Raw genomic sequence first — 27,520 nt, forward strand, 5'->3', positions numbered from 1 at the left:
TGACCCCTCTTAAAACTGCGAATACTGTCTGCCTAAGATAGCGGTATTTGTTGAAGGTATTAGAGGGCGCTACAAGTTTTTTCACCACTCGCAAAAGAAATATATGGAAAACGCATAAAGGAATCAGATCAACAAGATCATGACTGCGGATAAGTCCCAGTTACCTGCTGGTAGCGGCTCTAGCGAACACGAGAAGGAAGGGTCAATTCTTTCAGTAACAGAGGAAGCGGAGACTTCCAATAAAACAACAGCATTTGAACTGGCTGATACTATTGAACAAACATTGAAGGAATTGAAGCAGAAGTTAGACGAGAATTATCAAAAATTTGACAAGAGCGTAGTCATTCTAGAGCAAAAGCTCAAAGAACCAGGCCAGTAAATTTTGCATAGAGGAGCACTCGGGACTATATGATAGCAATTCCAGCAAACACTTTCTCTCACCTTTCTTTTATGCTCACCTTTCTTTATGCTCCCCTTCTCACCCTCTCAATGCAACTATCAAGTCGTGTTGGCACGCTCATTACAACCTTTGTCGAATAGATTCCTTCTGAATGGAAGCATCGCTGCTGTATTGGGCTATGTAGTGATGTAGAATCGCATAGGTGTCTCGCTCCAGCATACTCGTTTATAAAGTTATAGGGATGGGAATGCTAATGGCGTTTTATATAGCAGATACTATTTGTATGTAGTATAGATTCGCTTTTTTCTTGTTTTTAGTCTTTTCTTTAAGGCATCTCCATCTCTAATCGCAGTCACACAGATAATCTCACTATTTCACCACTTGTAAAGACGATATAAAATAAAAAGAAGATCGGATCAGCACCGAATTGGTTGGAATCAATAGCATATGGCCAGGAAATCGCATAGATCCTCAAGGACTAGTAAGAAACTGCCAGACCAAAAGCAGGAAATTGCTCAGCTACTAGATAGAAAAAGGCAGACTCATAATGCCAAAGATGTAGCTGATACTCACAATGGCAAAAAAAAGGATGCGAAAGAACTGGCACTAGAAAAGCAGTTTAGTTCCATAATTGAAAAGTTTAAGATCCCGGATGCCCGGAAAGGAAGGGGCCAACTGATAGTGAAGGAGGAAGTAGCCAAGGGCATTCGAGGGCATGAAAGAGATCATGATCATGACCTGTTAAAAGAAGACCCTGAGAAACCGAAGTCCAAGACAAGGGGTCGAAAACAGGATCAGCCATCATTATCAAGGCTGAAGTGCGAAACCTCATATCCACAGATGGTTGAATGGTATGATTGTGATGCCATGTATCCGCATCTTCTAGTGTCTATAAAAACTTCCAAAAATGTTGTACCAGTACCAGGACATTGGCAGATGAAAAGAGAGTACCTTTCTGGGAGATCATTACTGGAAAAAAGGCCTTTTGAGCTCCCTGAGATCATTAGACAGACAGACATTGAGCAGATGAGGAAAACGCTGCCGGATGGCGAAGACGATGACTCGACGCTATCTTCCAAGCAAGTATCAAGGACTAGAGTTCAACCAAAACTAGGAACTTTGGATATCGGTTATGCTAAACTTCGTGATGTATTTTTCAAACTGGGAGCTAAGTGGAAACCAGATGTACTGCTGCCATTCGGTGATCTTTACTATGAAAACAGGAATTTACATGAAGAATCCGAATGGCGCAAATTCGTAAAGGAAAAGGAACCTGGCAAGTTAAGTACTGAACTACGAGAGATAATGAATTTGAAAGAGGGTCAACTACCGCCATGGTGTATGAAAATGAAGAGCCTGGGTATGCCTCCAGGGTATCCCACCTTGAAAATAGCTGGGCTAAATATGGGAATAGAAAATTTAAGTGGTGACACATATGGCCGATTAGAACGGTTGCACAACAAAAAGAGGGCAGCAATGTTTGGTGCTATTATCTCGTTAGAAGACGATGCCCAAGAACAGAAAGGAAAGAAGTCAATAAAAAAGGAAGAACAAAAATTAATCGTGCCCGCTGCAATTGATTCTAAATTAGGTCCTCTTGGGGAAAACCTGAAAATCGAAATTAATAGAAGGACGCCAACCAATCATGAATTATCAGAAACGGCATCTGAACCTGGTAGGAATAGCCAGAGAGAGTCCAAGCAGCTGTACACGGTTTTGCCTGAGAGAAAAGCAGATGATATGACTGCAAACACGGGTTCTAAGTCTATGTATGAGGTCCTGCCGGCTGGGAAGCACCTTGCTACCAATACAAACCTGCAAGATGAATATAAATTGAAATCCGATGGTAATGAGGATGAGGAAAGTATAGATAAATTTAGATTTTAATAAAACTTGCAGTAAATGCTGGTTTGTTACAAACAATTGGAGAGTTATAAATATGGATAAATAATTAGTTTTTTTTTATCTACTTCGCATAAATCGGCCGCCATTCCGTTAGCCAATCGCCATCTGGTGTACATAAGCTACTTTTAGATCTTGGAAGATAGGATCCCTTGGCATTATCGCGTATAATCATTCCTTCCTTGTACACAATTCTTCCATGCACAATTGTGTATCTGGGCCAGTTTTTTATCTCAAAGCCCTCGAATGGCGTATAATCGCATGCATGCTGTAATAAAGCATTGGTTATTGTCTTGGGTCTGTTTTTATATGTTTTGATGTCATTTGGATACCAAATGACAAGATCCGCATCACTTGAACCTGGAAGTAAAGCTCCCTTTTGTGGATAGCAGCCGTATAGCTTTGCAGGATTTGTACAATTAATTTCTACAAATTTCATCATCGACCTCAAATTACCCCTGAGACATCCATAATCAAAAAGCAGTGGCATCCTTGTAGATACACCGGGCATGCCATTCGGAATATATTTGAAGTCTCCATTTTTCCCATTTTTGAATGCATTATGCTTACCCTGGCCCTTATCAGAATACAAATAAGGACAATGATCAGAACTAACAATAGTAAAGGAGCCGTCATTCATACCCTGCCATATCCGTTTCTGGCACTCTTCCTCTCTTAGTGGCGGAGAGCAAATGTTCTTCGCACCAATAAATTTATCGTCATGGTTACCATGACATTTGGTGTCCATATCAGACAAAAGCACGTATTGGGGACAGGTTTCTGCATATACTTTGAGACCATCGGTTTGAGCCTTCCTTATCACATCTACTGCTTGTGGTGAAGAAACATGCACGAATAGGATCGGGGTATCCATTGTCCTAGCCAGCGTGACGGCTCTATTTGTGGCTTCACCCTCAACAATGGTTGGACGTGATACGCCATGGTAGTATGGTTCAGTCAATCCCTGTTCTTCTAAAGAATCTATCATCCATTTCACCATATCTCCATTTTCCGCATGAATCATAGTGGTAAATCCGTTTTTTCTCGTATTGTACATCGTATTCAGTATGTTATAATCAGACATTTGCAGCCCTGGGTAGGTCATGAAAAGTTTCAAACTGGTGACACTATGGTCAGCATAGAGGGTTTCAAGTTGTTCACCCAAGATATCTCGCCCCGCTAAACCATCCTTCTCCAATTTTGCAATTATTAAGTGAAGTGCGTAATCGCAGTAAAGGGTCTGCTTTCCATATAATGCAATGGCTTTTCCCACAGATTCTGACAATGCCTTTGGGCCCTTCAAAGATGTATCCTGGGAAGCAAAGGCAATTACAGTTGTTGTCCCACCAGCAACTGCGCTCATTGTGGCATCTTCCATTGTGTCCGCGACATCGCCGAGGAGTTTCATTGGCTCGTCGACGTGAACGTGCGCATCAATACCACCCGGTGTGATAATACCTCCTTCGGCATCAATGACTTCATTAGCCAAATTTTCATCGATATTTTTTGCAATACAGCATACTTTCCCGTTCGCAATTGCGATGTCTGCCGGATAGATATCACTTGCAGTGCAAATTAAACCATTTTTTATTACCAGGTCGTACTCGATCATATCTTTAAGGTAGCAAAACGTCGACCTAATGCTTTGATTTCTGCGTCATTGAGGATGATGATAGTAACGCTTGCTTCCCGTCTTCTTTTATATTTTCCCTTATCGTTCTTATCGCGCGCAATAAGCGGAATTTGATCGCCATCCGTTTAAATCAAGATAAGAATGTATGTTTTTGCGAGAAATGCTGCGAAAATGGCTCTAATAAGGTCAATTCACCTCGAGTCGTAAATATCTATGCAATCTCATCCGTTTGATGCCCTCTTTAGTTAATAACTAGTCTTGTATGTTGTAGCAATACAAACTTTGAATATGTTTCTCTTCTTCACTTTTCATCAGAGATGCAGATTTCAGCGAAAAACTTTTCAGCAATGGAAGATGAGCAGTAGATATTTTGAGAATATGATTCAAACAGAACCAGTAACCATAAGGAATCACGCAAATATCTTATACGACAGGTGAAACTTCAAAAATGTCTACTCAGTTAAAAAAGGATAGGAAAAGAAAGCGTTCAACTACTGAAGACCAGGAGGTCTCAGATTCTTCCAAGGCAAAACGTCAAGACAAAAGGGTCAGACGTGAGGGGAAGGATGAACATAACTTTTCCTATCAATACTCGCAAGTCTTACAACTGGAGCATGCTGTTTCCAAATTTCTGGAATCTTACAAGTGTATTGTCGATCTTTCCCCAAACTTGAAAATATATAACAAATTCGTTGACAACAGAGAGAACATACCAATGCAAATATTACCTTCGTTAGCTCGTCATAAATTAAAGTTGGCTGCAGAATTGAGGACATTATATGAATTGAAGGAATCGCCTTTTTTCAAGGAGTGTTTGGAGTATGAATCAAAGTATGATGAGAGAGATGCAAACGCAATCTTTACCAATATCAAGACTGAAGACATAGAAAAATTGTCTAGTGAGTGTGTTGACTCTAGAGTAATGCAGGACAAGCTGAAGGGAGGTGTTAATGATAACGGAAATGATGGTCCCGATGGTGACGATGAAGATGACGATGATGCTGAGGATAGTTATGACCCCAGCAGAGAGTCAAAGGGAGGTAAATGGCCACCAAAATTACCAGAAATCAAAGATCCGGCTATAAGGGCAAGAGTTTTCATACATAAGTCAAATATCAACGATAAAGTATACTTGAGTGAGGCAGAAATGATCAACGCACATAATGAGAGACTGGAATTTTTGGGGGACTCTGTTCTTAATACTATAATGACTATGATCATATACAATAAGTTTCCCAAGTTCACTGAAGGTCAGTTGTCAACTCTAAGGATGAACCTTGTTAGTAACGAGAGGATTAAGACCTGGTCCTTCATGTACGGCTTTGACAAGAAATTGAGTACAAATTTTGATGTAACAAGTGACAATGCGAGCTTTCAGCAAGGTAAGCAGAAATTGTATGCTGATGTATTCGAAGCGTACATTGGGGGCCTCATTGAGGATGACTCAAGGCACAACATGCCTAAAGTAAGAAAATGGTTAAGCAAACTGTCAAAGCCGATAATTCAAAAATTGACGGAAAAAAATATTGGACTTCAAGCTACAGACAACTTGAATGTTAACGCTAAAAGACAGTTGTATTCTCTCATAGGTTATGCTGCTTTAAACTTGCATTATGTGACTGCGAAAAGGCCAACAGCTATAAATCCAAATACAGTCGTAGAATGCCGAATTGGGGATGGAACTGTGCTGGGTAGTGGGTCTGGCCGAAATACGAAGATTGCAGGTATAAGGGCAGCTCAAAATGTGCTCTCGAAGAAATCAGCACTCGAAAAGTACGCCAAGGCACGGGCCGCCATTCCAAAGACAGAATCCATAGTAAGACATGATGACAAGTCCATTAAGAAGAATAATCAACAAAATGAGCCATCATCTGGATCTTCGCCTAGTGGCAATGCTAATAAAAGAATAAGATTGGGAGGGGATGGGCAGTTTATTCTGGAGGATGAATAAAGTTTTCAACAGATTAATACAAATACTGGTGAAAATTTGAAACATGTCGCTTCCAATTGATAATTTATATATAGGTATCTATCTCAACTGCATTAAAATGTTCTTTCAACTTTACACAATCTGCTTTTGTTCCATCTGAACCTTATTCTTCTTATCAACATGCATTTCCGGCAAAGTTGCATCGTAATTAGGTGTTCCGGTAAGGTTATCGGCTTGCGATCCAGGTGTTTGCTCACCTGCAACAGCTCTGTTTCTTTTTCTCTTGTTAAAGTCAGGCGTCTCGTTCTCTCTCATTAGTAGTGTCAAAAGTGTACTTGATCTCTTGGATAATTCGTGCACTGACCTTGTCCGCATAAACCAGTCGAAAGTGAATAAATTACTGATGAAAATTTCCTGCTTCAGCTTTTCGTATAGTCTATCTGCAAATAACCCATATTTGTTCAATGTCAGTAATATAAATTTATCCTCTAAAGTATTGTACGTCCTTCGTGCATTATTCGGAGGATACAGAAGTGTCATTTCCTGAAGGGGATACCTAAATTGATCTATTTTTTTTTTCAGCAAAGTTTCCTGGTACCTCAACTTCTCATTTTTTCTCTCACCATTTTCAATGGATCCAATATACTTTTCCCAACCGCTCACTTCTTGATAACGTTGCCAAAATACTTTTGAATATACCTCGACTTCTTCAGGTGATTTTGTCTCAATGGATTTGCATATCATTGCAAGATTTGTCCTTCCATACTTTGCGCAAGCGCTAATGAACGACAAAAAGTCACGCTTAGTCCAAGAACTAAACGCCTGTGAAATTAACTTTTGTTTGGTTTCTTCGTCTACCTCAGTGAATCCCTCGGCAGAATCAATAACTGCTTGCTCTTTTTTTATTTTTTCTTTAGTTTCCTCATCTGTCTCCTTCCGCTCAGCATCCTCGTCCTCGTCACTATCATTACCTGATCCTGATCTTGGCGTCACGTCATATATTGTTACTTTGTAATTGACCTTTCTCTTAAAGTACATCTGCTCTTTTTCTTGTAAAGGTCCCAACTCTTTGGGAAAGAACTGATAGTCTTGTCCATGCACAAATTTAGGTGGCTTGGGGGTCTTCGTTTGAGATGTTGATTTCACGGAAGATTTTTGAATACCTTTTTGATTGCCACCAATTATTTCCTTGTAGTAGTCATCTACCGAATAGGTTTGTTGCTCCTTTCTTCTTTCTCGTCTAGATGGGTTTATCCACTCTTTCACTGTATCGGTAGGCTTTTTCTGAAAGTTTTCACCATTCCATTCGTACGCTGAGTGATTCTCTAAACCATTGAATTTCTGTAAATCATCCAAACCTAATGCCTCATATCTAGCGTTTAATTCCATGGTTTTTTTCTCACCTTTTTGTAATATTTCATCAATATCATCCTCAACAGTTACGCTGGATGAGCTCTTGCTGAAAACATCTCTAGCCCCATATTGAATCATTTCAATCAAATCATCCTTTGAGTTTCCAACATTTGCAGTTTTCTTACCCGTGCCCTGCTGTATGACTAGTTGATCCAAACGAAGTTTTTGTGCGGCACGCTCAATAACCTTCTCCTCAATAGCGTTTTCGGTAACAAACCTGAAAACATGAACTTGCTTTTTCTGACCTATTCTATGAGCCCGATCCATAGCCTGCAAATCAGCTTGAGGATTCCAGTCAGAGTCATATAAGATTACCGTATCAGCAGTAACAAGATTGATACCTAAACCACCAGCTCGTGTGGTTAATAAGAACACAAACTTCTCTGAATTCGGTTTATTAAAGTCATCAATTGCTTCAATACGCTCTTCGTGAGAAGTCGAACCGTCTATCCTACAGTACTCATAATCCCTAAAATAGCAATAATCTTCCAAAATATCCAGTAGTCTGGACATTTGGCTGAAGATTAGTACTCTGGAACCTTTCTCCTTCATTCGCTTCAACAGTTTGTCAAGGACAATCATTTTACCGGCATTGAATACAAGGTGTTCATCAGTCGTGTACGGTGGACCCGGCTCTGCGCCTTCAAATAAATAAGGATGGTTACAGCATTTTCTCAATTGCATTACGATGTTCAACAGTCTTGTTTTCCCTTCTCGCTTACCAACAGCACCGTTGACAGCATCTATATCCTTCTCCAGGAGTGATTTATACCACTGAATTTGCATACCCGTCATTCCGACGTAGACGTTTGTCTCTATCTTCGGTAGTAGGGACTTTTCCACTTCCGACTTGACTCTTCTCAGTAAAAATGGGTTTAAAACAGTGTGCAACTGCTGTACAACAACATCTTGATCTTCTTCGTTATTATTTTGTTCAAACCAGTCATCGAACACTTCTGAATCTCCAAAAACATCAGGCAACAAAAAGTTCAATAGGGCCCATAATTCGTGAAGGTTATTTTGCAGTGGTGTGCCCGTGATTAGAAGTCGATTCTTGGAGTAAAACAATCTGATTATTTGAGACAACGCGCTCTGCTCATTCTTGATTCGATGCGCCTCATCGATAACTATATACTGCCAAGCAACCTTTTTTAAAATACTCTTCTCTCTGATGACCATTTCATAGGATGTTATCACAACGTCAAATTTAGCTTGAAGTATAACATCCTGCAACAAGTGGTTTCTAGTCTCTTTATCACCATGTAAAACAACAGTACTGACTTCAGGTGTCCATTTCAAGAATTCTCGTCTCCAGTTATCCAAAGTCGATTTTGGCACAACTATTAGAAAAGGTCCATCAATGTTTTTTACGTACCTTAAATGACCCAAGAACGAAATTGTCTGCAACGTCTTACCTAAACCCATTTCGTCGGCTAAAATTCCCGACAGTCTATTCTCATGTAACGAAATCAACCAATTTAAACCTTGAATTTGGTAGTCTCTTAGTTTACCATTCTTGATATATGAGGGAGTTTTTGTGATAAAATTAGGATCATCCAGAGAATCTGCTTCCCTCTGCTCTTCGTCAGCCATTAATTCAGCATCTTCCTCCTTTTCAGTCTTTCTCGAATGACGAGACCCAGTATCAGCGGCACTATTTCTCCTTTTGTTGGAATCCTTATCAATTTCTTTCAACAATTTCTGCATGTTCTTATCCTGTTTGGCTCGCATGCTGATGAAATGGCGGAATAAGCCCGTTAGACTTAAAAGATGCTTGAACCTCTTATAGGTGTCACTCCTATCTTTTTGTTTCGCTACCTTAGGGTCTATATCCAAAATGAATCTAGTTTTTCGTTTTTGCCAATAACCAGCATCTTTGAGCACAGCCTGCTATAGTATCACAATGTTAGAGTTAGCATTAAATTCGCTGGATACTTATCAATTGGGAATCCAATCAGTAATGTCATTACATACTTTTCCGCTAGATTGCATTTTTGATAACAAAAGAAAGCAATTGATTAGCTTTGTTCGGCAGCTGGTGTCAAAAATAGAATTGCACGCTTCGATGACCTGAAGCTGTTGAGTATCAAAGGTAAGTGCCTCTCAAATTCTCCTGTAATCCAGCCCTCGCAAAACGACTACGCTTTTTCCAGATATTAGTTTCAAAATGCAACAAGAAACACCTCAGTTGAGTACGAAAAATATCAGACAAAGTTGGCGTAAAGTGGGGAGCTTTATATAGTCCCCTTCATCTTCATTAACTTCAATGCTCTCGGATATTTCCTATATCAAAAAACAATACGGAAATCCATTGATCACGTGCTAAGTACAGTATTATGCAACAATAGTTCAAGTTACGTAAGTATTAGTTATGTACGCTTTTATTGTAGTGTTCTGATAAGGCTTTTGTCCTTGTTTTTATTTTGAAACTTGAGATTCAATTTCCTACCTTTCTTGGAGCTAGTTTGAAACTCACTGGATCCTATAATGGAATCCGGTAGATTATTTGCAGCATTGTACATCAGCTGCATCTCGTCACGAGCCTTGCGTTTGTCGTTCTTCAGCTGAGTTTGTACCTTTGCGCTTTCCTCCGCAAACCATTTCTCAAACTCTTGTGCAGCTACTCTTTCTTCAAGCGAGAGCTTTGGTTTCGGTGGGGCTTCAGGTAGAGCAGCGTTGCGCACCGGTTTTGAAGTCGAGGTTGCACTTTGCGCCATTGAAACTTTATAAAGGTAAGGTGTGATTCCGGAAAGGTTCCCATGGCTGACAAACTCAGTATTTGTGGAATTGCTCCACGCCATTTTCTTCTTTTCTTTCTTCGTCTGCGTCAGCTCCCCTGTTGAACCATCATCATACAATGACGGCAATGATTTTCTACCACTTGAAGCAACAGAATTCGTAACCGAGGGAGATGATGGACCGCCCCATACTGTCTTCTTTGTGGAACGAGGCTCCTGCTTTGTTTCCTGATCTGTAAGCTGTTTTCTTCTTTGCTTTTGAGATTCCTTTTTAAAGGCTCCAGTAATCTTTGCATTAGAAGTGCTGTTTCCGTTGGCAAACACAGGAGAAGGAGATACTGATTTGCTCGTACTGGGCAGCAACGATGGTAAATCCTCTTCTGCTGTTTCTTTCGATTTGTGAACAACGACTTTGCTGCTGGGCACTGGCGCCTGTGCTTCTACTACATGTGGAGCTTGAGAAGACATTCGCCTCTTCGATTTTTTTACGACATCAATAAACTCTTCGGTATCGATTACAGCCTCGTTGTCGCTGGCTATCTCGCTAAAATTCCACGAATTTTTTCGTATAGGTATGGCATTATTGGAAGTATTGCTGGTGATCGGTGCTTTTCTGGCACTGTTTGAATCGCCGCATATCACTGAATGTTGTTGAATTTTATTGAAAGAATAATTGGAGGACCTTCTTCGATTCGATTTTTTATTTCTCCGGCCCAAATTTTCGGTAGTGTCAGATTTGAAGTCAAAAACTGGGATGAAAAGGAATCTAGGATCCATGAAGCGCTCATTGAACATTTCAAGGTTCGCTTGAAAATATTTTAACCAGTTCGTGGATGCATCCTCATACCAGGAGATACCAGCATCTTTGTTTTCGCCATATTTCAGTTCTTTCAAAACACCCTCGAGTAATTCCCAAATTGTATCATCAAAATATTGCTCGATTATATCTATATTGTCCTTTATGAAGAGTAAACCAACATGAGTACAAATATACCAGCAGCAATTCACTGCTAGCAGTCGACTGTTGGAATTCACTGCATTTACTAAAATTGGTACCGCCGTTTCGCCATTCATATATTTCACGATAACACCCTCCACATAGTTCTTGAAACATTCAATATCCAACTGATCACACAGCTCAAGCATTTCGAGGTAAAATTGAATGTACTCTGTTTCTTGGTCAAATTTGATTTTGTCTAAAATTTCATTATAAGGAACACCGTAAATATACTTCAGTATGCAATTGATGTTGAAGGTGGAAGCACTTTCAACATTGTCCAACTTAATCACATTTAAACCTTCATTGTTTGTGTGACGCCACTGGTCTTTCAGGCATTTTTGAAAAAATAAGCACCTCGACGACAAAAGCAGAGAATGGCCACAAACAAAACCATCCTTTAACTCCAAAATAACATCGCCTGAATATTCAAGTCCCTCTTGAATGACGGAAGAGTAAAGTAATCTTTGCATAGAATGTGAGAGTTGCGTCAAATGATACGAACTATCCATCAACTCAAATAACAACTTGGGAATATGAAGACTATGCGGTTTTTCGTCAGTGTATAAGAAGTGTACTATCTGTTTTAATGTTTTGGAAAGATCGAGGGGAGAGATATTGGGGCTTGATGCTTGAAGAATCCAGTTACCGTCATTAATTCCTGAAAGAAGAGAAATTTGAAGACAACCATCTCTGGTGATAAATCTACCGTGGCCAATAAGGGATTGCTTCAATTTCGAGCATCTGTTTTGTAATATTAACTTATGGCACTCGAGAATAGGTTTTCCTAGCGGATCTACTATCGTTACATCATATTTCAAATCGCTATTTCTGCGTCCGCTAAACTTGGGCAGATGCTGAGAAGTAAAGGGTAGTAAGCTGAAAATATCTCGTTTTGATTCAGCAAGCTCATCGACTTTCTCATTGATCTCAAAATTGTAGTGATAATTTGCCAATTTAAATTCAAGTGTGGAGGAGAAACCTCTCATAGTAGCCGAAGCTGTCGGCGAAATGCCGCTCAATGGCGAATATTGGGATAAATCATATATCAAGTTATCCTTGGGATATATTATGGGCACCTCAAATCTTTCATCTTTTAATATTGCAAATGATCCAAATGATGGATCACAAGACACGCCGATGGGCCTTCCAGATACTAACTTGTTGCTGTAAATTTGTTCTGCCGTAAAGTTGCTAGCCGTAACAGTAAAAACATCGCCGCCCAAGGTTGTTATCAATAAACACCCCTTACAGCTTACAGCAAAATCTAAACACTTTCTTGATTGGATATTTGGTATCCAGCAAATTGTGACTGGTAAGGAGTTTGGAAACTTGGTCCAAATTTTTGAAGACTCGTCCTTCATTGTTATCATTCCTACCCTTCCACAAGTATATTTAAAACAGATGTTGTTTCCAAATGAATTGCTACATTTCATATCTACTACTTCAGACGGGATTTCTCTTGGAGCAAAGTGGGCAAATGCATCTATTTCTTTGAAAGTTTTAGCTCGCGGCAGAGGTATTTTGAACGTCCTGAACATGTAATTACTATAGACATGTAAGGTGTTATTGCTTGACCTGATGAAAGTAGCAAAATCTGTGCAAACAATCTGTTGAATAGATAAATGTGAAAGATTTATGCATACCGGAGAGCTTATAATATAACCATTTTGACCTTCATACTCGGTATCAGGGCTCAGGTGAGTGGGTTTAGGCCCACCCATTTGACCAAGATTTAAGCCCCATAAATACACTCTCCCAGTTTTCGTAACGGCACATGAATGAACCTTTGAACATGCAATTGTCAATACATCTTTGTCATCAAAAAAAGGTATTCTCTTAGGTACAGAGCCACAAACCTTTTCAAGTAATTTTTCGTCATTAATCTTATTGTTAGTAGGGTAGCCTAATTGGCCATACCCATTCCAGCCCCAGCTATAAATATCCGAATTGTTCGTTAGAACAAGCGAGTGATGGTTGCTAGAAACTACGTCTGACACCCCTGAGTCATGCAGGTCTAAAGTTTCAGTGAAGTTCAACTGTGGCGTGTCAGTTATTCCGTTGCCTAATCTTCCTCTCGACGCATTACCACAAGTAAATATTTTATTCGTTGAAGTTAGGACTATCGAATGATATCTGGTCATTATAATCTTGATGAAGCTAATTTTATCGCTATCTGTCTCATGATTGCTCAACTGATTTATTCCAAGCTGAAACATATTTTGACGATCATCTTTTGTGCCTGTGCCTAATTGATAATTCACATTGGACCCCAGAGTTAAAATGTGAGATCCTCCCCTCGTTTGTAATGCCACTTCTGATTCTATATCTGCTGGTATACTCATAAAACTATTTTTCACATTGAGTGAAGATTTAGGAGTATCGTTCTGCCATGCGATTTCAGGTGATCCTTCTTTTCCGTATCCAACAAATCTCGGATATCTCTGAATGTGAGTTTGAAATTCAATATTATAAAGCTCTAACGGTTTGAGACCCTCCCTATCCATCTGATTTAAAACGTGCCCACCAAATTTATGCGACAAAAACTCCGTTTCGTTTTTCCAGCGCTTATACAAAGTATAGCTCTTCCGCAAATGCCCATTCTTCAACGTCACATGCAAGGGGGTATAACCATTTTCTAAATCATGCGAATAGACATCTACAGATTCTACACCCTTCATAGTCGGGAGGCAACTCCAAATGTAAGATGAATTGCGACCAAAAATATCTCTCGTATTGGGATCATCCTTTTTTCTCTTCTGGTTGGTCTTTATCTGTGGCATTTAGCGAGTACAATTTCCCTCCCTTATTCGCCTTGATGGAAGTCTATTCAAAGTAGTTCGAAGCAAAGTCCAGGTATGTAAGACTGTTATTTTTATTTGAATATTTTTGGAGTTGAAGGTTCTATCAGGAACGTGCATACGTATTTTTCCATGTTCTTGATTGATTTTGGTATTTAATTACCCGAACAGTGTTGGACCATGTTCATAACAAAGTCCGCGAGGACAATGAGTAAGCCAGCAATTGACATAATGCATGCCCACCATAACTTGTGCCACTAGGTAGCGATTGAATGATTGAAAAAATTTGAGCAGATTCAAGTTGCATCACTCTTGGATTGGTATTCCGGTTATGAAACGAACGCCGATAAATGATCATGAATAGATAGAAGAATCATCAGAGCCTAAAAAATGTAGTCAATCTGCAGCAGGTGAAATCTTCGTTCAAGGCAGGATGCATTTTTGCTTTGAAAAATTGAAGCTCAGTAGAAAACCCAGTAATGGCGAGTAGTGCTTAAAGCGTCAAGGCGAACTGATCATAGCATTGTGGATTCAAGGGAGACAAAAACGGCCGAAGGCAGAAAAGGGCTATTTTTTGGAATTAATATGATTGTGCCACTTCGACAAGAACGTCCGTTGCTCGATTACTCGCATAATCAGCGTGCAAAAGGAAATACTACAACATAACCGGATAAAGATCTTGCGGTGATCACCTCGAGAGTCAACAAGACGTTTGAATGCCAAGCAGCTAGAAGCATTTGTTTCTCTTGGGCATTGCTTGTGCTAAGCCATGAATTACAGTAAAAGTTTAGACTTGCCGGGTTCAAAGGCATTGGACAACACCCCTAAGAGGATACATAAGATTCCATAAACGTAACGAGTATCAGTTTGCAGTCCCTATTTAAGGTTATTCATGTAATACGTATGTATATCAAGTTACCTTGATTGAAAAGTATAATTATTTCCTTTTTTTTGTTCTTTGACCGTTGAGATGATAGAGTAATGGCCTATCAAAAAACCCTTTCGACAGCTAAAGTATCAACATTGATGGTAGTTGATGTATTGGCCAATTTCAAATTATTAGATTTTTCAAGCTTGAATGAATCGATGTTTTCGAAATATTTATCAAACAAGATGGCAGAATCCATTGGACCACCTTTAGCCTCTGGATGAAATTGAGTCGAAAAAACTGGCCTTGAAATATGAATCATTCCCTCGTTGGATTTGTCATTCAAGTTGACAAAAAATGGCTTCCAGTCTGGTTTCAAAGTGGAATCATCAATAGCGTATCCGTGATTTTGAGAAGTAATGTGACATCTTCCTGTAGTTAAGTCCATCGCAGGGATATTGTGAGCTCTGTTACCATATTTGAGTTTCATAATTTTGGCACCAGCAGCCATGGCCAAAAGTTGGTGGCCCATACAGATACCAAATACTGGTAACCCATGTAAAGATTCGATGGATAGCAGTTCTTTCAAATTATCGACTGTCTTAGTACAGAACGTTGGGTCGCCAGGACCATTTGAAATGAAGATACCATCGAATTCACTAGCTATGTTTTGAATTTCATAGTCATATGGGAAAACCGTAACGTTAGCACCTCTTGAAGTCAAACATCTGATAATGTTTTCCTTGACACCACAATCGATCAAGGCGATGTTGCATTTAGAATTCAATGCTTTGACGTGAAATGGCTCCCTAGTAGTAACTTTGGAAACCAAATTGGTGCTCATTGGATCTGAATACTCAACCGGCTCTTGAGACGCAAGAGTGATACGGCCCAAGGACGAACCCTGCTCTCTCAAGTAGGTTATGACTTCACGAGTGTCAACGCCAGTTACGGCAGCGACGCCTTCTCTCTGACACCAACTAGCAAGTGACTCGACTGCAGTCCAATGAGAGTACTCGTAAGCATACTCGGCAACAATGATACCAACAACGTGAATATGTGGTGATTCAAAATATCTCAATAAGTTGAACTCATCACGGGCCGTGCCTGATGGAACACCATAGTTTCCTATCAGAGGTTGGGTGAATACCAAAATCTGACCACAGTATGATGGGTCGGTCATCGATTCAGGATATCCGACCAGAGAAGTTGTGAAAACAGCTTCTCCTGCAACTGATTTCTTTGCACCGAAGGAAATACCCTCGAATGTTGGACCGTTCTTTATGGTAAAAGTTGCTTTTTCTTGAGTCATTGCTAAAAGCTCCTTATGATGATTTTTTTTGTAATGGGTCCGCGATTTAAAATCTAGTATTCCTTGGTTTTCCAAATGTGGTCAGATATGTAGTCCTGGCAAGTGTACTGTGACTGTGAAAGCTTAAACATATACCAGTTGTAATGTGACAATTAAAAGAAGCAAATTGCTATTTTCTTCTTTGATACTGCAGCAATGAAAACAAACTCTCAATCTTGTTAAATAAAATTTTTAGTATTGTAATGCGATGAGCTGCTGTCTTTACTTATCTCGTTTTTACCACTCTTTTTATAAAGCCATTTTGGAAAAAACGGAATTTGCAAAAGAAAAGTGCAAAAAAAAAATTTCAAACTGAGTCAGACAGATTACATCACAAGTAGTAATAGCGATGGCATCATCATCTACATTGAAAGTATGACTGTACGTAAATACGTAGCTAGAGCCTATAGCTGGGTACACAACTGAATATCACGGTCAGTATAGCCGTAAATATGAGGACCAGACATAGGCACCATATGCCTCTCTTAAACAGAAGTTGCCTTGTAAAGGGATGTTGTATTACGATGAGTCTTGATCTGCCTCCTAGAAGTCTGAAAAAAGTAGGAGCTTTACGTCTTTCAGGCTCATTTGTGTATTCCTTCGAGAAAGTGATTGGGTCATCCATTAGAAGCTGTGTATATCCAAAGAATGCATAAAGGATGTCCACTTGATAGAAGCCGCAGACTATTGAATAGCAGCCAATGAAAAAGGGAACGATTGTGACGACACGAATTCCCCGACTGTAGTGAAGAAAGATCAAAACGTATCCGATCCAGAAGCCCAGACCGAGTACAAACAGACCTGTAGCTATTCTGCTTAAGGCGGTGTAATTTGAGTAAGGGGACATTGAATGATGTACATTCTGCTCCTTTTTAAGCTCGTTTGTGAAACGCCAATTGGTAATCTGGTCGTGGATATTGTGTAGGGCAACGGTGCTCAGGAACTTGGGGAAGCAATCGATCTCCAAAAATTGATATGCAAGCTTTTTCAGGTCATCGAACACTTCTGGATCATGTCGACGTTCTGTTCGAATCTTGTACAGGAGTTCCTTTTTGAGACCATCTGGTACGTTTATTAGGTATTTGGGACTTTGTTCTGGGGACATCAGATATATATTACATATCCCCATAGCGCTGTTTGCCAATTGCTTGCTAGATATTCTTGAACGACCCTCCTTATTTTCCTTTCTGATAATCAAATCGATCATCGAAGGAAGCGTTTCCTTCCTTTCCTTGGTTTCCTTTTCATTCGACCCTGATTGAACTTTCCAAGTGTTGACTAAATGCGATATATATTGCGACTCCTCCGTGTTGCCCTGTAAAAACAGCGATATTCTGTGATTGTCATCGTGATCTAGATAACCTTCATTCAGCAATGCATTGAGCAGAACAGAGGACGTTAAAGAGAATCTTTGACCTTCTTTACCTTCAAGATCTCTGTCGTCCTCTGCATCTGCCATGCTGCTCCACTGAATGGAGTCTCTCAGGCCTCTTATGTAATCTTTACAAAGCCTTATGTGTGCCATGAGATCAATCCAAAAATCTAAGTAATCGATCGCATATGGGAATTGTGAAAGATACGTGTAAAATTCCCACGAATCTAAAGGTGCGGTTGATTTCCTCAATAAGACCTCGTACAGAGTTGGTAGACGCTCTTCTTGCACCCTATCATATTCGGATTCATTTTTAGATTCTGACATTAGCTACTGTTGTTGATCGAATATCCCTGTATTTTGTTTGTAAAACTTTAGGCCATCGTGTTTCACACTTAAGATGTAGCATTTCTTGATAATTTAATATTTACCCAGCATTTTTAAACAATGAAAAAAGATAACGAAAAAAATAGAATATTTAAAAATGCCACTGATTTAGCAGTTCTATGCAATAAAGTGCGTGAAGCTTTTTAATACATAAGTGATTGCATGCGTAATTATACAATAATGCGAAATAAGGGTTCTTGGTATCGCGATAACTTATTTCTCCTAAAACAGCATCCAAATGGATCCCCCAATGAGTACTAGTAATATTACAGCAGTAACAACAGCTGCACCCGCACGATCTGAAGTCGTGATATCCAGTTCATTCCTTAAAACATTCGTGGTTGTAGTGTTTAAACCAGCGCTTGCATCACCAGATGAAGAACCACCGTTGTCAGTTTTGAATGGAGGAGGTTTGTCATGAATTAGCAAATTTTGCATGACTTCCAGTGCAGACATTTGTTCACCCAAACCGTAAATACCATCATTACTACTGGTCAGCCAACTCAATCCGCATGTATGGCCATCGTAACCACCTGTACAAGACCCAGCAGCACCTTCAGCGCTTGCTCTCAATAAATTATCAATACTTGATGAGGTAGATGGAACTAAAACACTTGTTAAACCTAACATACGCGAAAAGATACTTTTGAAAGACCTTTGATCGTTATTACACGTAATGGTGGATCCTCTTTGGCACGTACTTTCGTACATGATACTGTCATTGAAGAAATATTCCTGAGCACCTCCCAGGATTTGTTGTACGCGTGTCTCCCATGTTGATGAGCCATTCGTCGCATTATACATATATGCCAATCCTCCCAGAACTACACCATGATTGTAGGACCACTCAAATCTAATGATATTGCTGCAATTGTCATCCGTTTCAGCGCCATCGAAAACATTACCTTGGTCTTTTAACACAACATATTCAACTTCAACAAGCCAGTTAAAAACTTTCTCTGCAATATCCAAATAAGTGGTATTACCTGTATATCTACCTAATCTTGCAGCAATTTGAAATAAACACGCGTTGGAGATGGTATTCTTATAATTATAGCCACTATTCCAGGTGAAGATTTGCCATCTTAAACCACCACCACAAGCGCCTGTATCCCATCTAGAGTACATCTGATTGAAAACTGCCTGGACCATTGCCAACCAACCAGGCCTGCCACCTGTTGGGTTGGTAAAATTACGTTCCACTGCACCCATTACGGTAAGCGCCCAAACTCCTTGATCATCATTACCTTCGACCATGGTTTGGTTTCCTGGCATATAGTCGTAATGATCACCGGTTTGGGCAATCAAAGCGTCGTAAATTAGATTTTCGTAAGTATTATTGTTGCAAAAGTACCAATTATCTATCATACCACCGAAGGCTTCACCAGCTTGCCACCAATAATATGGAGATTGAAACATTCCTACTATACCACCATTTCTTGTACCATCGTAGTAATCAAGCATACCGTCCTGAATCAGACTCGTAGCATCACAAATTGAATCTTTCGAGCTGGTATCTAATTGTATACCAATGACTTGGGTTATGCAGAGTAGCAAGGTCAGAACTATTTGTTTCAAGGTTATCATACGAGTCTCCATCGTGAATCGTCTTGACTTAGTTCGAGTGGTGCCTTAAACTCCTTGTAACCTTCTGTTATTTTATATATTGGCATAATATGCTTGTTTTATTTTTATCTTATTTGAGTTTCTCTTTTCAGCTCGTCCTTGCGCTACAAGATCTGGGTGGGGCTGAGCGCACCAAGAAGAGCAAGGTTTATTTGAAGTGAACAGCGAAAGAATAGTTACGGACGCTCATGCTTGACAAGTTATAATCATAGTCTAAGAAATGAACGTTATTATGTCGAGAGATGGTTTAAAGCTCTTGGAAATAATGTACATTTTATATATGTAGAGATTTAGGTATCGTAGAAGCTGTTGGTATACTTTGTGAAAAAATCAAGGAAATTATCACTCAGTAATTGATATACTGACTCTGGGTACTTTGAAGATATTTCACTTGAGATTTTGGTGAGTCCCATATCTTGAATTACCTCGCTGAGCGAATTGATCAACAATAGGGAAAACTCAATATACCAACGATGATTCCAACAACATATTTTAACTACGAGGTCGATAATAGTGCTGTCGAGCTCATTAATACGTCCAATAATTTGTGAAGATGACATTTCTGAATTAGGAGACCCTGACTGTAGCCTTACCTTTTGGCGTTCTTTGATGCAATATTCGAGTAATCTACGAGAGCACTCTGCGGAAAACCTTTGAGAGAGACCTGTTTGGAAGGCACGCGCTGCCTCAGGATAGTGACCGAGACGACGAGCGCAAAGTCCGAATAATTCCCATTCAAAGGTTAATTTGTTATACTTGGAGTATTGTGCTTCGAAATAGAGTTGTTCAGTTTGCCATAATGTATAAGTTTTTAAATCCTCATACAACAACATGAATAAATTATCCAACCACCTTTCACATAGTCTTTTGGAACGCAAACCACGGTCTGAGATGTTTTCTGGACTTTTACTGGGAGTTTGTGTCTCATCCTTTGACTTGTCAACTTCATCAGTCGACGAAATTTGATATTCCTCTTCCATTACAAATATTTTTGATCTATATTTTAATAGTGCTTCCCAACCAGTTATTTGTACAACTTCGGTCAATAATTTATAAGCCAATTGAAAGACTGATTTTAAATTTGATGCAGCTAAATTTACTAAAGAAGCATCTGCATTCTTATGCTCTCTTTGAATCTCGAGAGGATCTAACGAACTGATGTCATCAAAAATTACATCAACCGGAAGTGGCAAATGCAAGCTAGAATCACTTGGTATCGGAGCGACTCTTTTCAAAGCATATTTTTCTTTTAACGGTGTCATCGGACAAGAATTTAGAGTCAATAATGCATTTTCTACATCATTTAGTTTGATGTAGGATCTTGCCAATAGATACCAAGGTCTAAACTCGCTGGGTGCACAGTTTACGGCCGCTTGACCAATTTTAGCGGCTAATTTATAGTCTTGCTTGATGTCAATTAGGAATTCTGCCTGTATTGATAATAAGTCACATTTATAGTCTAAATGAGGCGGTAATGAATCATCCTGCAAAGATAGTAATGGTCCATTGATTAAATCGATTGCGTCAATTTCCATATCGTTAGTAAGAAGAACGCGAGCAAGTATAACAACTACTTCGGGATTCTTAACCATCAGCTGTTCCAACATGGAACGGCATTGATCAACACTTTTAGTGATTTTAACGATTTCAACTAGAGTTTCAATAAGATAATTATTAACTTTGGTTATATTTGTAACATCACATGGTCCACCTAAATGAGGACCGTTTTCGTATACCAATGGGAAGAGTGCAATAAAAGTCTCTGATACACTTTCAAGTTGACCAGATGTCAATGGATTCAAAATCAAAGTCTCCACTAGATTTTGTACTTCACCTTCTTCTCTATTGTCGCGCATCAACATTATAGCACGTACAACTCCACTAAAGAACGTTTCAGCCCAAAGCAACTCATGATCGCGCTCAGTTTCGGGACCGTGTCCAGCCATTTGTAGTTGTTCACCTTGGGAGTCCAAGATAAAAGTTTGAACGGTACCGGGAATGTGGACCACCACGTTAAGATCGCATTTTCTGAAAGTGTTCCATGTAGAGAACGAAATTTTGGCAACATTGAAATTCTTTGTCTTTCCAAACCACACTTGTCCCTCTTCTGAAATTGTGTCGGCTATAGTCTTCAGGTAAACTGCGATTGACGTAGGATCAGAAGCGTCGACACCCATGGAATAGAAAAATGTGCCGATCTCACCCTTCAGTTTGTCCTTTGAGTGCAATCCAGTTACGATTGATGTCTGATCGACGTTCCCATTGGTCGATGCAGCAGCAGAAGTCTCCCCATTACTACTCTTATCCAGTGCAGCAGACCCGTTCTTATGATGCTGATGGTGACGATCCCCTGTATTGTTATACGATTGATGGTTTGACGGAATGTATTTAATCATTGTGATAAGATCGGGCGGGCCAAGATCCTTAAACTGCGGTATGTTCAATTTTCTCTCATTGAGAGCATAGCCAATGACATCTTCCTTCACCTCGGGGATTGAACCCTGAGAAAACATAATAAATTCGCCAATTGTCTAAACAATGCGTGGGACACCGTTAACCTTGCCTAGGGACCTTCAATGAACCTGCTCAGCCTGTTGATACTACTGATGCAGACGTAAAACCGCACCAAGATATTTGAAATGAATCGAACTTTCCAATCCGCCTTGTCTGAAAAGGGGAAAAATACTTATTCCAAAAATGCTTACCCGGATAAATACACACATACATAGGATCTCTATCATACACAGATTCTCAGGTGGTTTTGTCGTCATTAAGGTCCCACTCCTTGGCTGTGAGACAATACTTCTCTGGTGGCAGTCTTACACCCCACATGCCCATGACCTGCGGAAGCGATTTCTTATTTCTCTCTGCCGCTAGCTGCAGAAGCAGCTCTTTCGGAGCTGTTGGTTTGAACTCGTACTGCGTACGCGCCGCGATCGCAAGCCGTACGTCCTCCACGGCGAGACCGCCGGTATTGTCAGCATAGTCATTGTAAACCACCGCATCCTTCAGCACGCCCCGCGTGTACCTGTAGGCGAAATCCATGAGTTGGAGCGGCACCTGGTCCTCGTACTGGTGGATTGACTGCGACGCCAGCAGAAGATGCAGAAGTCTGACGTCCCGAGGAATGTTATCCTGCGATGCCGTCTCGCCCGGCGCTCCTGATCCTCCCGACACACCATTCCCACTTGTGCTGCCATTGCCACTGCCGGCATGCCCATAACCGTTCGCTTGCGAACTTGGCATTAGTGTTGAAAGAACGGAATATCACCACAGTTCACGATTGCAACTACACACTCCCGTTGCTCTGCTGTATGTGTCAAAATCAAGCACGACTGGACATATCTGATATTATGTCATATACTCTGTCTGCAAGCATAATTCCCATAGCCCTCGTTTGGACAAAATGGAAGGTGAAAAACTACCGAACGTAGACAATGACACAACCACCAAAACCTGAACAGATCAACGTATATCGCTTTGAACGTCATGTAGGCCGGGTAGCGTGTGACCAGCTAAGACGGGTAACAAATGGAGACAGGATTCTCATGGAATGTCATAGAACGTCGTGGAATCTTTTTTTTTCTCGTTGGAGCCGCTGATCTCGATTCGTCCAGTATATAAGGAGCCAGAGACACGGCGGTTTAAGGGTTACACGTTCAGAACTTAAGAGTCAGCCGAGAACAGGTAACAGCTTTACGAGACAGTTCACTTGTTTAGCGCGGAAAAACTAGCACTCACTGATATTAGGTATTAGAGAAATGTCGGACGATTGGGAATCTTCAACGGTTATTGGGCAAAGAGTGAGAACTGGAGGTGGTGGCGGACCTAGAGCCAATGTTGCGAGATCGCAGGGCCAAATCAACGCAGCAAGAAGACAGGGGTTGGTGCTTTCTGTGGACAAGAAATATGGTACTACGAACACCAAGGCTGACAGTGAAGGCCAGCGGCTGACCAAGGTGGACCGGGAAACGGATATCGTCAAGCCAAAGAAACTTGACCCCGAAGTCGGTAAAGCCATCTCGCGCGTTCGTACAGAGAAGAAGCTATCCCAGAAGGACCTAGCTACCAGGATCAACGAAAAGCCCACCGTTATTAACGATTACGAGGCAGCCAGAGCGATTCCTAATCAGCAGGTTTTGGGTAAATTGGAAAGAGCTCTTGGTGTCAAACTGAGAGGCAAGGCCATTGGCGAGCCGTTGGGTGGCCCCAAAAAGAAGTAAGTCACTTCTGCAGCATGATTCTTACCGCTCCTGTAACGACCCATTTGTGATGAACTCTAGATCAGTATAGATAGATAAACCTGCATGTGTGTGTATGTGTATATTTAGCTGGCAAGCATTTTTTTTTCCATTCCATTCTGTACTGGAAGTTGGCTTTTTCGCTAGACGACTATATGTCAAAAAATTTGATCTTGCGGAAGCAGTCGGTGTCCGGAAAACACCAAAGTCGAAGCTCGTGGTGACCAGCCTCGGATAAGATTCATTGCGTATTCATGTCGGCCCTACATTTCCAACCACAGCATGAGCCCTCTCAAGTATACTCTATTGCGGGAAAGGCTTTGAAATTGACTTCGGCAGAAGATATCGAACCGGTTATCGATGAACTATCCAAGCTATCAAAATGCACCAAGATTGATCTTTCTGGTAACACTATTGGTGTCGGAGCCTCGAAAGCACTCGCCGACTTCATTTCGAAACATGACTCAGTGAAAGATTATGTTCAAGAGATCAACTTTGCCGATTTGTATACGTCGAGACTGGTTGATGAAGTCGTGGAGTCACTGAACAGTTTATTGCCAGCTCTTTTGAGTTGTAATCAATTAGAGATTCTGAATTTAAGTGATAATGCTTTTGGTTTGAGAACTATTGATATCTTGGAGAAATTTATCTCTAACGCTGTTCATTTGAAGCATTTGATTTTGAGTAACAATGGTATGGGTCCATTCGCCGGTGAAAGAATCGGTAAGGCATTGTTCCACTTGTCACAGAACAAACTAAAATCGAAGGAGCCAATGTTGGAGACATTCATCTGCGGCAGGAATAGATTGGAAAATGGATCTGCATTATACCTTGCGTTAGGGCTTAAGAGTCACGGGGACGGATTGAAAAATGTCAGACTATATCAAAATGGTATTAGACCAAAAGGTGTCTCAACGTTGATCCAATACGGATTGAGGTTCAATAAAAATCTTAAAGTCTTGGATTTCCAAGATAATACATTCACCAAGACTGCATCCTCTTTCTTGGCTAAAAATCTACCAATTTGGAAATTATCTTTAATCGAACTAAATTTGAACGATTGTCTTTTGAAAAAGGATGGCTGTGATGAGGTCTTTAAAGTATTTCAGAATGATAAATTTGTAAACCTGGAAATTCTAAAATTAGAATATAACGAAATGGTTCAAGAGACTGTAGAATCATCGTTATTGCCAGCGCTAGAAAACGGGAATCTGCCAAATTTGAAAATTTTAGAAGTGAACGGTAATAGATTGGAGGAGGATTCTGAGGCTTTGGACACTCTACAGGGGCTATTTACGGAATTAGAACTAGATGATTTGGAAGAGTTAGATAGTGAAGATGAAGATGAAGATGAAGATGAAGAGGAGGAAGACGAAGCTGAGAAATTCGAAGAAATTGAAACCGAGGTCTTGGAAAAGAACCTTTTGGAGTTAAGTATAAATGATTTGGCTGATAATTTATCAAAAACTCATATCTAAAATTGTAATATACAATTGCAGAATATGCTTTTGATCATTTGCTGATCATCTGATGGAAATTCCATTTTCTATGCAATCAATTAATTTATCCTTTTGAGACCATTGATTCTCTAACCATTTTTCTAGATTTCTTCCCTTGGCTGGTAATAGAGGCCCCAACTCATGTTTTTTTATGTGAATCATTATAACGATAGGAGGTTTAGTCGTTGTGTAGGTTGGATTTTCCTCAATTGAAACCTTTTCCGGTTGCAGCATCTCAAAAAATGATGGATTTACTTGTTCTAATTGATAGCCATTATGTAATTTAAATTGACCGTTAAGATGATCATGATCAAATTTGGTATTTGTGCACTTTGGCTTGTAGTAAACAATTGTGAAATCAAACAAATTCCTGTTGACTCTTATTAATTCTTTTGGTACTGCTTTTTCTTGTTTCCCATTGTTGCACTTTGACGGTTCTTCTTTGATCTCTCCACCATAACTATTTTGAAGCCCTAATACCATTGAAGCTTGTGCAAAATCTTGTTCAACAGTATTTTCACTTTGAGAACTGGCTTTGATAACAAATTTATCAACACCGTTATTCAGAATTTTTTTGGCATTATCAAAGACGCTCGAATGATGTTTCGTTTTAACCCTGTTTATATTGCCAAAACATCTTACAACACTTATAAAACTCTTGAACCTTGGGTAAAGTACATTGTAAAATTTAGCTACAAATGAGTAATCTTGGTTCAATTTTCTCTGAACAATGCTCAATTCTGTCGTCAGAATATTGACCTCTGGAAATATTGTTACAACTTCATTGCCATCCTTAGAAAGGTGCTGTTTTATTTCTTTTGGCATTACAAAACTGTTTTCGTCTTTGATCAGTATATTTTTAATTAATGAAAGATGTGGAAAGTTAACAACTTTACCCCATGTCAGAAATTTCAATCTGGGGAATGATAGTTCACCAGTGCTCCAAAAGTTTTTGAGAATTTCTCTTTTATTTGCAAAGCTTATTGAATTATAGCCGCTATGCTGCAGTAAGTAATTTATCAGCACATAATCATTTATGGACCTATGGTTAGATATTAGTAGAGTTGTCATCACTCTATTGTTCTCATCATAAAGATTCAGGTCATCACTTTCAGCAGTAACAAAAATTTGCACGTTTTTCTTATCCTTGAGTGTCATTTCCACGACATGCAACTGAAAACATAATTGAACAACTTGTGACAATTTCTCTAATCCAGGTAAAACCCTCTCTGAAATAAATGAAATTGCTTTGGGTAACACTTGTTGAAGATGTTTGCCAAAAAAAGGTACACAGTTGCACAAAGTCTGGTTTATTTTCAAAAGAATATTCATCAAGTGATTCTGAACCGAAAACTTCAGGAATCTTTGGCAACATGATATGACACTTTGTGAAATGATGTAAGAGCATAAAATAGCTATTCGGAGAGAGACACAAATCCAATCATACACCTCCCATGTTTTTTGAATATTATGAATCGATCCAAAAAAATTGGTCTCCACACTGTCTCTCACTGCCATTAGCTAACTTAGTAAGACTGTTCTGAAGGTTAGGAGGGCTTTGAATGGTCTTCAACCAGCTCAAATGCTATTGAGAGTCACTTTTATATTATTCTGTTAATTCCTATAGTTTGTGTCATCTGGCATATAAACCCAACCACCAAATGAAAAGAGTAGATAATCAAAAGTTTCAAAGAACCATCTCATCACAATTCAAATTATTGAAAGATGTAAATAAGTTTTACAATTGACGCAAAGTCATTGGATCTAAGCCTGTATACTAAATGCTTCTACTAGGTTTGGGAAAGTCTTTCTCAAGTGGTCGATTGGGATCTCAGAGCGCTCCAAAGATCCTAAATGTGGGACGAACTCTGCTGAATAGAAATCTGTCGCTGAAGCCCGACCTTTCGAAATTCAAGCTAAATTCACCACCACCTGGTGGAGTAGTGGGTACTTCAAATGATGCCTTCAAGCCGCCTGAACCTGACTACTTCCACGGGTCCTATCACTGGTATTATGAGCGCATAACAGCCGCTTCTTTGATTCCCTTGACTTCAATACCATTATATATTACGCTGACCGGGGGAGTGGTACCCCCATTATTGGATGCTGCTTTGGGTGTAGTATTGCTACTACATGTTAATCAGGGCCTTACAAGTTGCATAATAGACTACATTCCCAAGAGAAAATTTGGCATATGGCATGATTTGGCACGTTATTTGTTGTTTGGTGGTTCGGGCCTTGGACTTTACGGAATATATGACCTTGAAACTAGTAATAATGGGATTGTAGATCTCTTGACTAAAATTTTGAAAGAGGACGAATCAAACTTGTACATTTTTGGGCGCAATTGAGTAACCGCAAT

The 27,520-nt window shown here is 39.8% G+C and overlaps 15 protein-coding genes across 15 annotated transcripts, besides 1 other annotated feature; 6 read left to right on the top strand and 9 right to left on the bottom strand.

Moving 5' to 3' along the window:
* Positions 1-139: 139 nt before the first annotated feature.
* BIL1 (Bil1p) lies at positions 140-379 on the top strand (the record flags this gene model as incomplete). The annotated part of the gene is made up of 1 exon (XM_037289409.1): positions 140-379. The coding sequence occupies one exon, from the start codon at positions 140-142 to the stop codon at positions 377-379; it is 240 nt and encodes a 79-aa protein (XP_037145304.1).
* Positions 380-847: 468 nt separating this feature from the next.
* Positions 848-2,287, top strand: CUS1 (U2 snRNP complex subunit CUS1; the record flags this gene model as incomplete). Its single annotated transcript, XM_037289410.1, has 1 exon — positions 848-2,287. The coding sequence occupies one exon, from the start codon at positions 848-850 to the stop codon at positions 2,285-2,287; it is 1,440 nt and encodes a 479-aa protein (XP_037145305.1).
* A 79-nt stretch (positions 2,288-2,366) lies between these two features.
* Positions 2,367-3,914, bottom strand: HG535_0F00890 (hydantoinase/dihydropyrimidinase family protein; the record flags this gene model as incomplete). Its single annotated transcript, XM_037289411.1, has 1 exon — positions 2,367-3,914. The coding sequence occupies one exon, from the start codon at positions 3,912-3,914 to the stop codon at positions 2,367-2,369; it is 1,548 nt and encodes a 515-aa protein (XP_037145306.1).
* A 469-nt stretch (positions 3,915-4,383) lies between these two features.
* On the top strand, positions 4,384-5,886 carry RNT1 (ribonuclease III; the record flags this gene model as incomplete). Its single annotated transcript, XM_037289412.1, has 1 exon — positions 4,384-5,886. The coding sequence occupies one exon, from the start codon at positions 4,384-4,386 to the stop codon at positions 5,884-5,886; it is 1,503 nt and encodes a 500-aa protein (XP_037145307.1).
* A 111-nt stretch (positions 5,887-5,997) lies between these two features.
* Positions 5,998-9,270, bottom strand: ISW2 (DNA translocase; the record flags this gene model as incomplete). The annotated part of the gene is made up of 2 exons (XM_037289413.1): positions 5,998-9,168; positions 9,253-9,270. The coding sequence occupies 2 exons, from the start codon at positions 9,268-9,270 to the stop codon at positions 5,998-6,000; spliced, it is 3,189 nt and encodes a 1,062-aa protein (XP_037145308.1).
* Positions 9,271-9,659: 389 nt separating this feature from the next.
* On the bottom strand, positions 9,660-13,796 carry HG535_0F00920 (uncharacterized protein; the record flags this gene model as incomplete). The annotated part of the gene is made up of 1 exon (XM_037289414.1): positions 9,660-13,796. One exon carries the CDS (start codon positions 13,794-13,796, stop codon positions 9,660-9,662), a length of 4,137 nt encoding a protein of 1,378 aa, XP_037145309.1.
* Positions 13,797-14,803: 1,007 nt separating this feature from the next.
* CPA1 (carbamoyl-phosphate synthase (glutamine-hydrolyzing) CPA1) lies at positions 14,804-15,994 on the bottom strand (the record flags this gene model as incomplete). Its single annotated transcript, XM_037289415.1, has 1 exon — positions 14,804-15,994. One exon carries the CDS (start codon positions 15,992-15,994, stop codon positions 14,804-14,806), a length of 1,191 nt encoding a protein of 396 aa, XP_037145310.1.
* Positions 15,995-16,047: 53 nt separating this feature from the next.
* Positions 16,048-16,125: a sequence feature (Short protein (HG535_0F00940, QLG73584.1) was converted to a misc_feature.).
* Positions 16,126-16,430: 305 nt separating this feature from the next.
* On the bottom strand, positions 16,431-17,732 carry RAX1 (Rax1p; the record flags this gene model as incomplete). Its single annotated transcript, XM_037289416.1, has 1 exon — positions 16,431-17,732. The coding sequence occupies one exon, from the start codon at positions 17,730-17,732 to the stop codon at positions 16,431-16,433; it is 1,302 nt and encodes a 433-aa protein (XP_037145311.1).
* A 282-nt stretch (positions 17,733-18,014) lies between these two features.
* Positions 18,015-19,391, bottom strand: DFG5 (putative mannan endo-1,6-alpha-mannosidase; the record flags this gene model as incomplete). The annotated part of the gene is made up of 1 exon (XM_037289417.1): positions 18,015-19,391. The coding sequence occupies one exon, from the start codon at positions 19,389-19,391 to the stop codon at positions 18,015-18,017; it is 1,377 nt and encodes a 458-aa protein (XP_037145312.1).
* Positions 19,392-19,708: 317 nt separating this feature from the next.
* HG535_0F00970 (ChAPs family protein) lies at positions 19,709-21,931 on the bottom strand (the record flags this gene model as incomplete). The annotated part of the gene is made up of 1 exon (XM_037289418.1): positions 19,709-21,931. One exon carries the CDS (start codon positions 21,929-21,931, stop codon positions 19,709-19,711), a length of 2,223 nt encoding a protein of 740 aa, XP_037145313.1.
* A 238-nt stretch (positions 21,932-22,169) lies between these two features.
* Positions 22,170-22,664, bottom strand: TAF9 (chromatin modification protein; the record flags this gene model as incomplete). The annotated part of the gene is made up of 1 exon (XM_037289419.1): positions 22,170-22,664. One exon carries the CDS (start codon positions 22,662-22,664, stop codon positions 22,170-22,172), a length of 495 nt encoding a protein of 164 aa, XP_037145314.1.
* A 515-nt stretch (positions 22,665-23,179) lies between these two features.
* Positions 23,180-23,641, top strand: MBF1 (multiprotein-bridging factor 1; the record flags this gene model as incomplete). The annotated part of the gene is made up of 1 exon (XM_037289420.1): positions 23,180-23,641. One exon carries the CDS (start codon positions 23,180-23,182, stop codon positions 23,639-23,641), a length of 462 nt encoding a protein of 153 aa, XP_037145315.1.
* Positions 23,642-23,913: 272 nt separating this feature from the next.
* Positions 23,914-25,137, top strand: RNA1 (GTPase-activating protein RNA1; the record flags this gene model as incomplete). The annotated part of the gene is made up of 1 exon (XM_037289421.1): positions 23,914-25,137. The coding sequence occupies one exon, from the start codon at positions 23,914-23,916 to the stop codon at positions 25,135-25,137; it is 1,224 nt and encodes a 407-aa protein (XP_037145316.1).
* Positions 25,138-25,182: 45 nt separating this feature from the next.
* MUM3 (Mum3p) lies at positions 25,183-26,676 on the bottom strand (the record flags this gene model as incomplete). The annotated part of the gene is made up of 1 exon (XM_037289422.1): positions 25,183-26,676. One exon carries the CDS (start codon positions 26,674-26,676, stop codon positions 25,183-25,185), a length of 1,494 nt encoding a protein of 497 aa, XP_037145317.1.
* A 263-nt stretch (positions 26,677-26,939) lies between these two features.
* On the top strand, positions 26,940-27,509 carry TIM18 (Tim18p; the record flags this gene model as incomplete). Its single annotated transcript, XM_037289423.1, has 1 exon — positions 26,940-27,509. The coding sequence occupies one exon, from the start codon at positions 26,940-26,942 to the stop codon at positions 27,507-27,509; it is 570 nt and encodes a 189-aa protein (XP_037145318.1).
* Between the last annotated feature and the right edge of the window lie 11 nt (positions 27,510-27,520).

Source organism: Zygotorulaspora mrakii, chromosome 6, assembly GCF_013402915.1.
Source record: "Zygotorulaspora mrakii chromosome 6, complete sequence".
NCBI classification, from domain to species: Eukaryota; Fungi; Ascomycota; class Saccharomycetes; order Saccharomycetales; family Saccharomycetaceae; genus Zygotorulaspora; species Zygotorulaspora mrakii.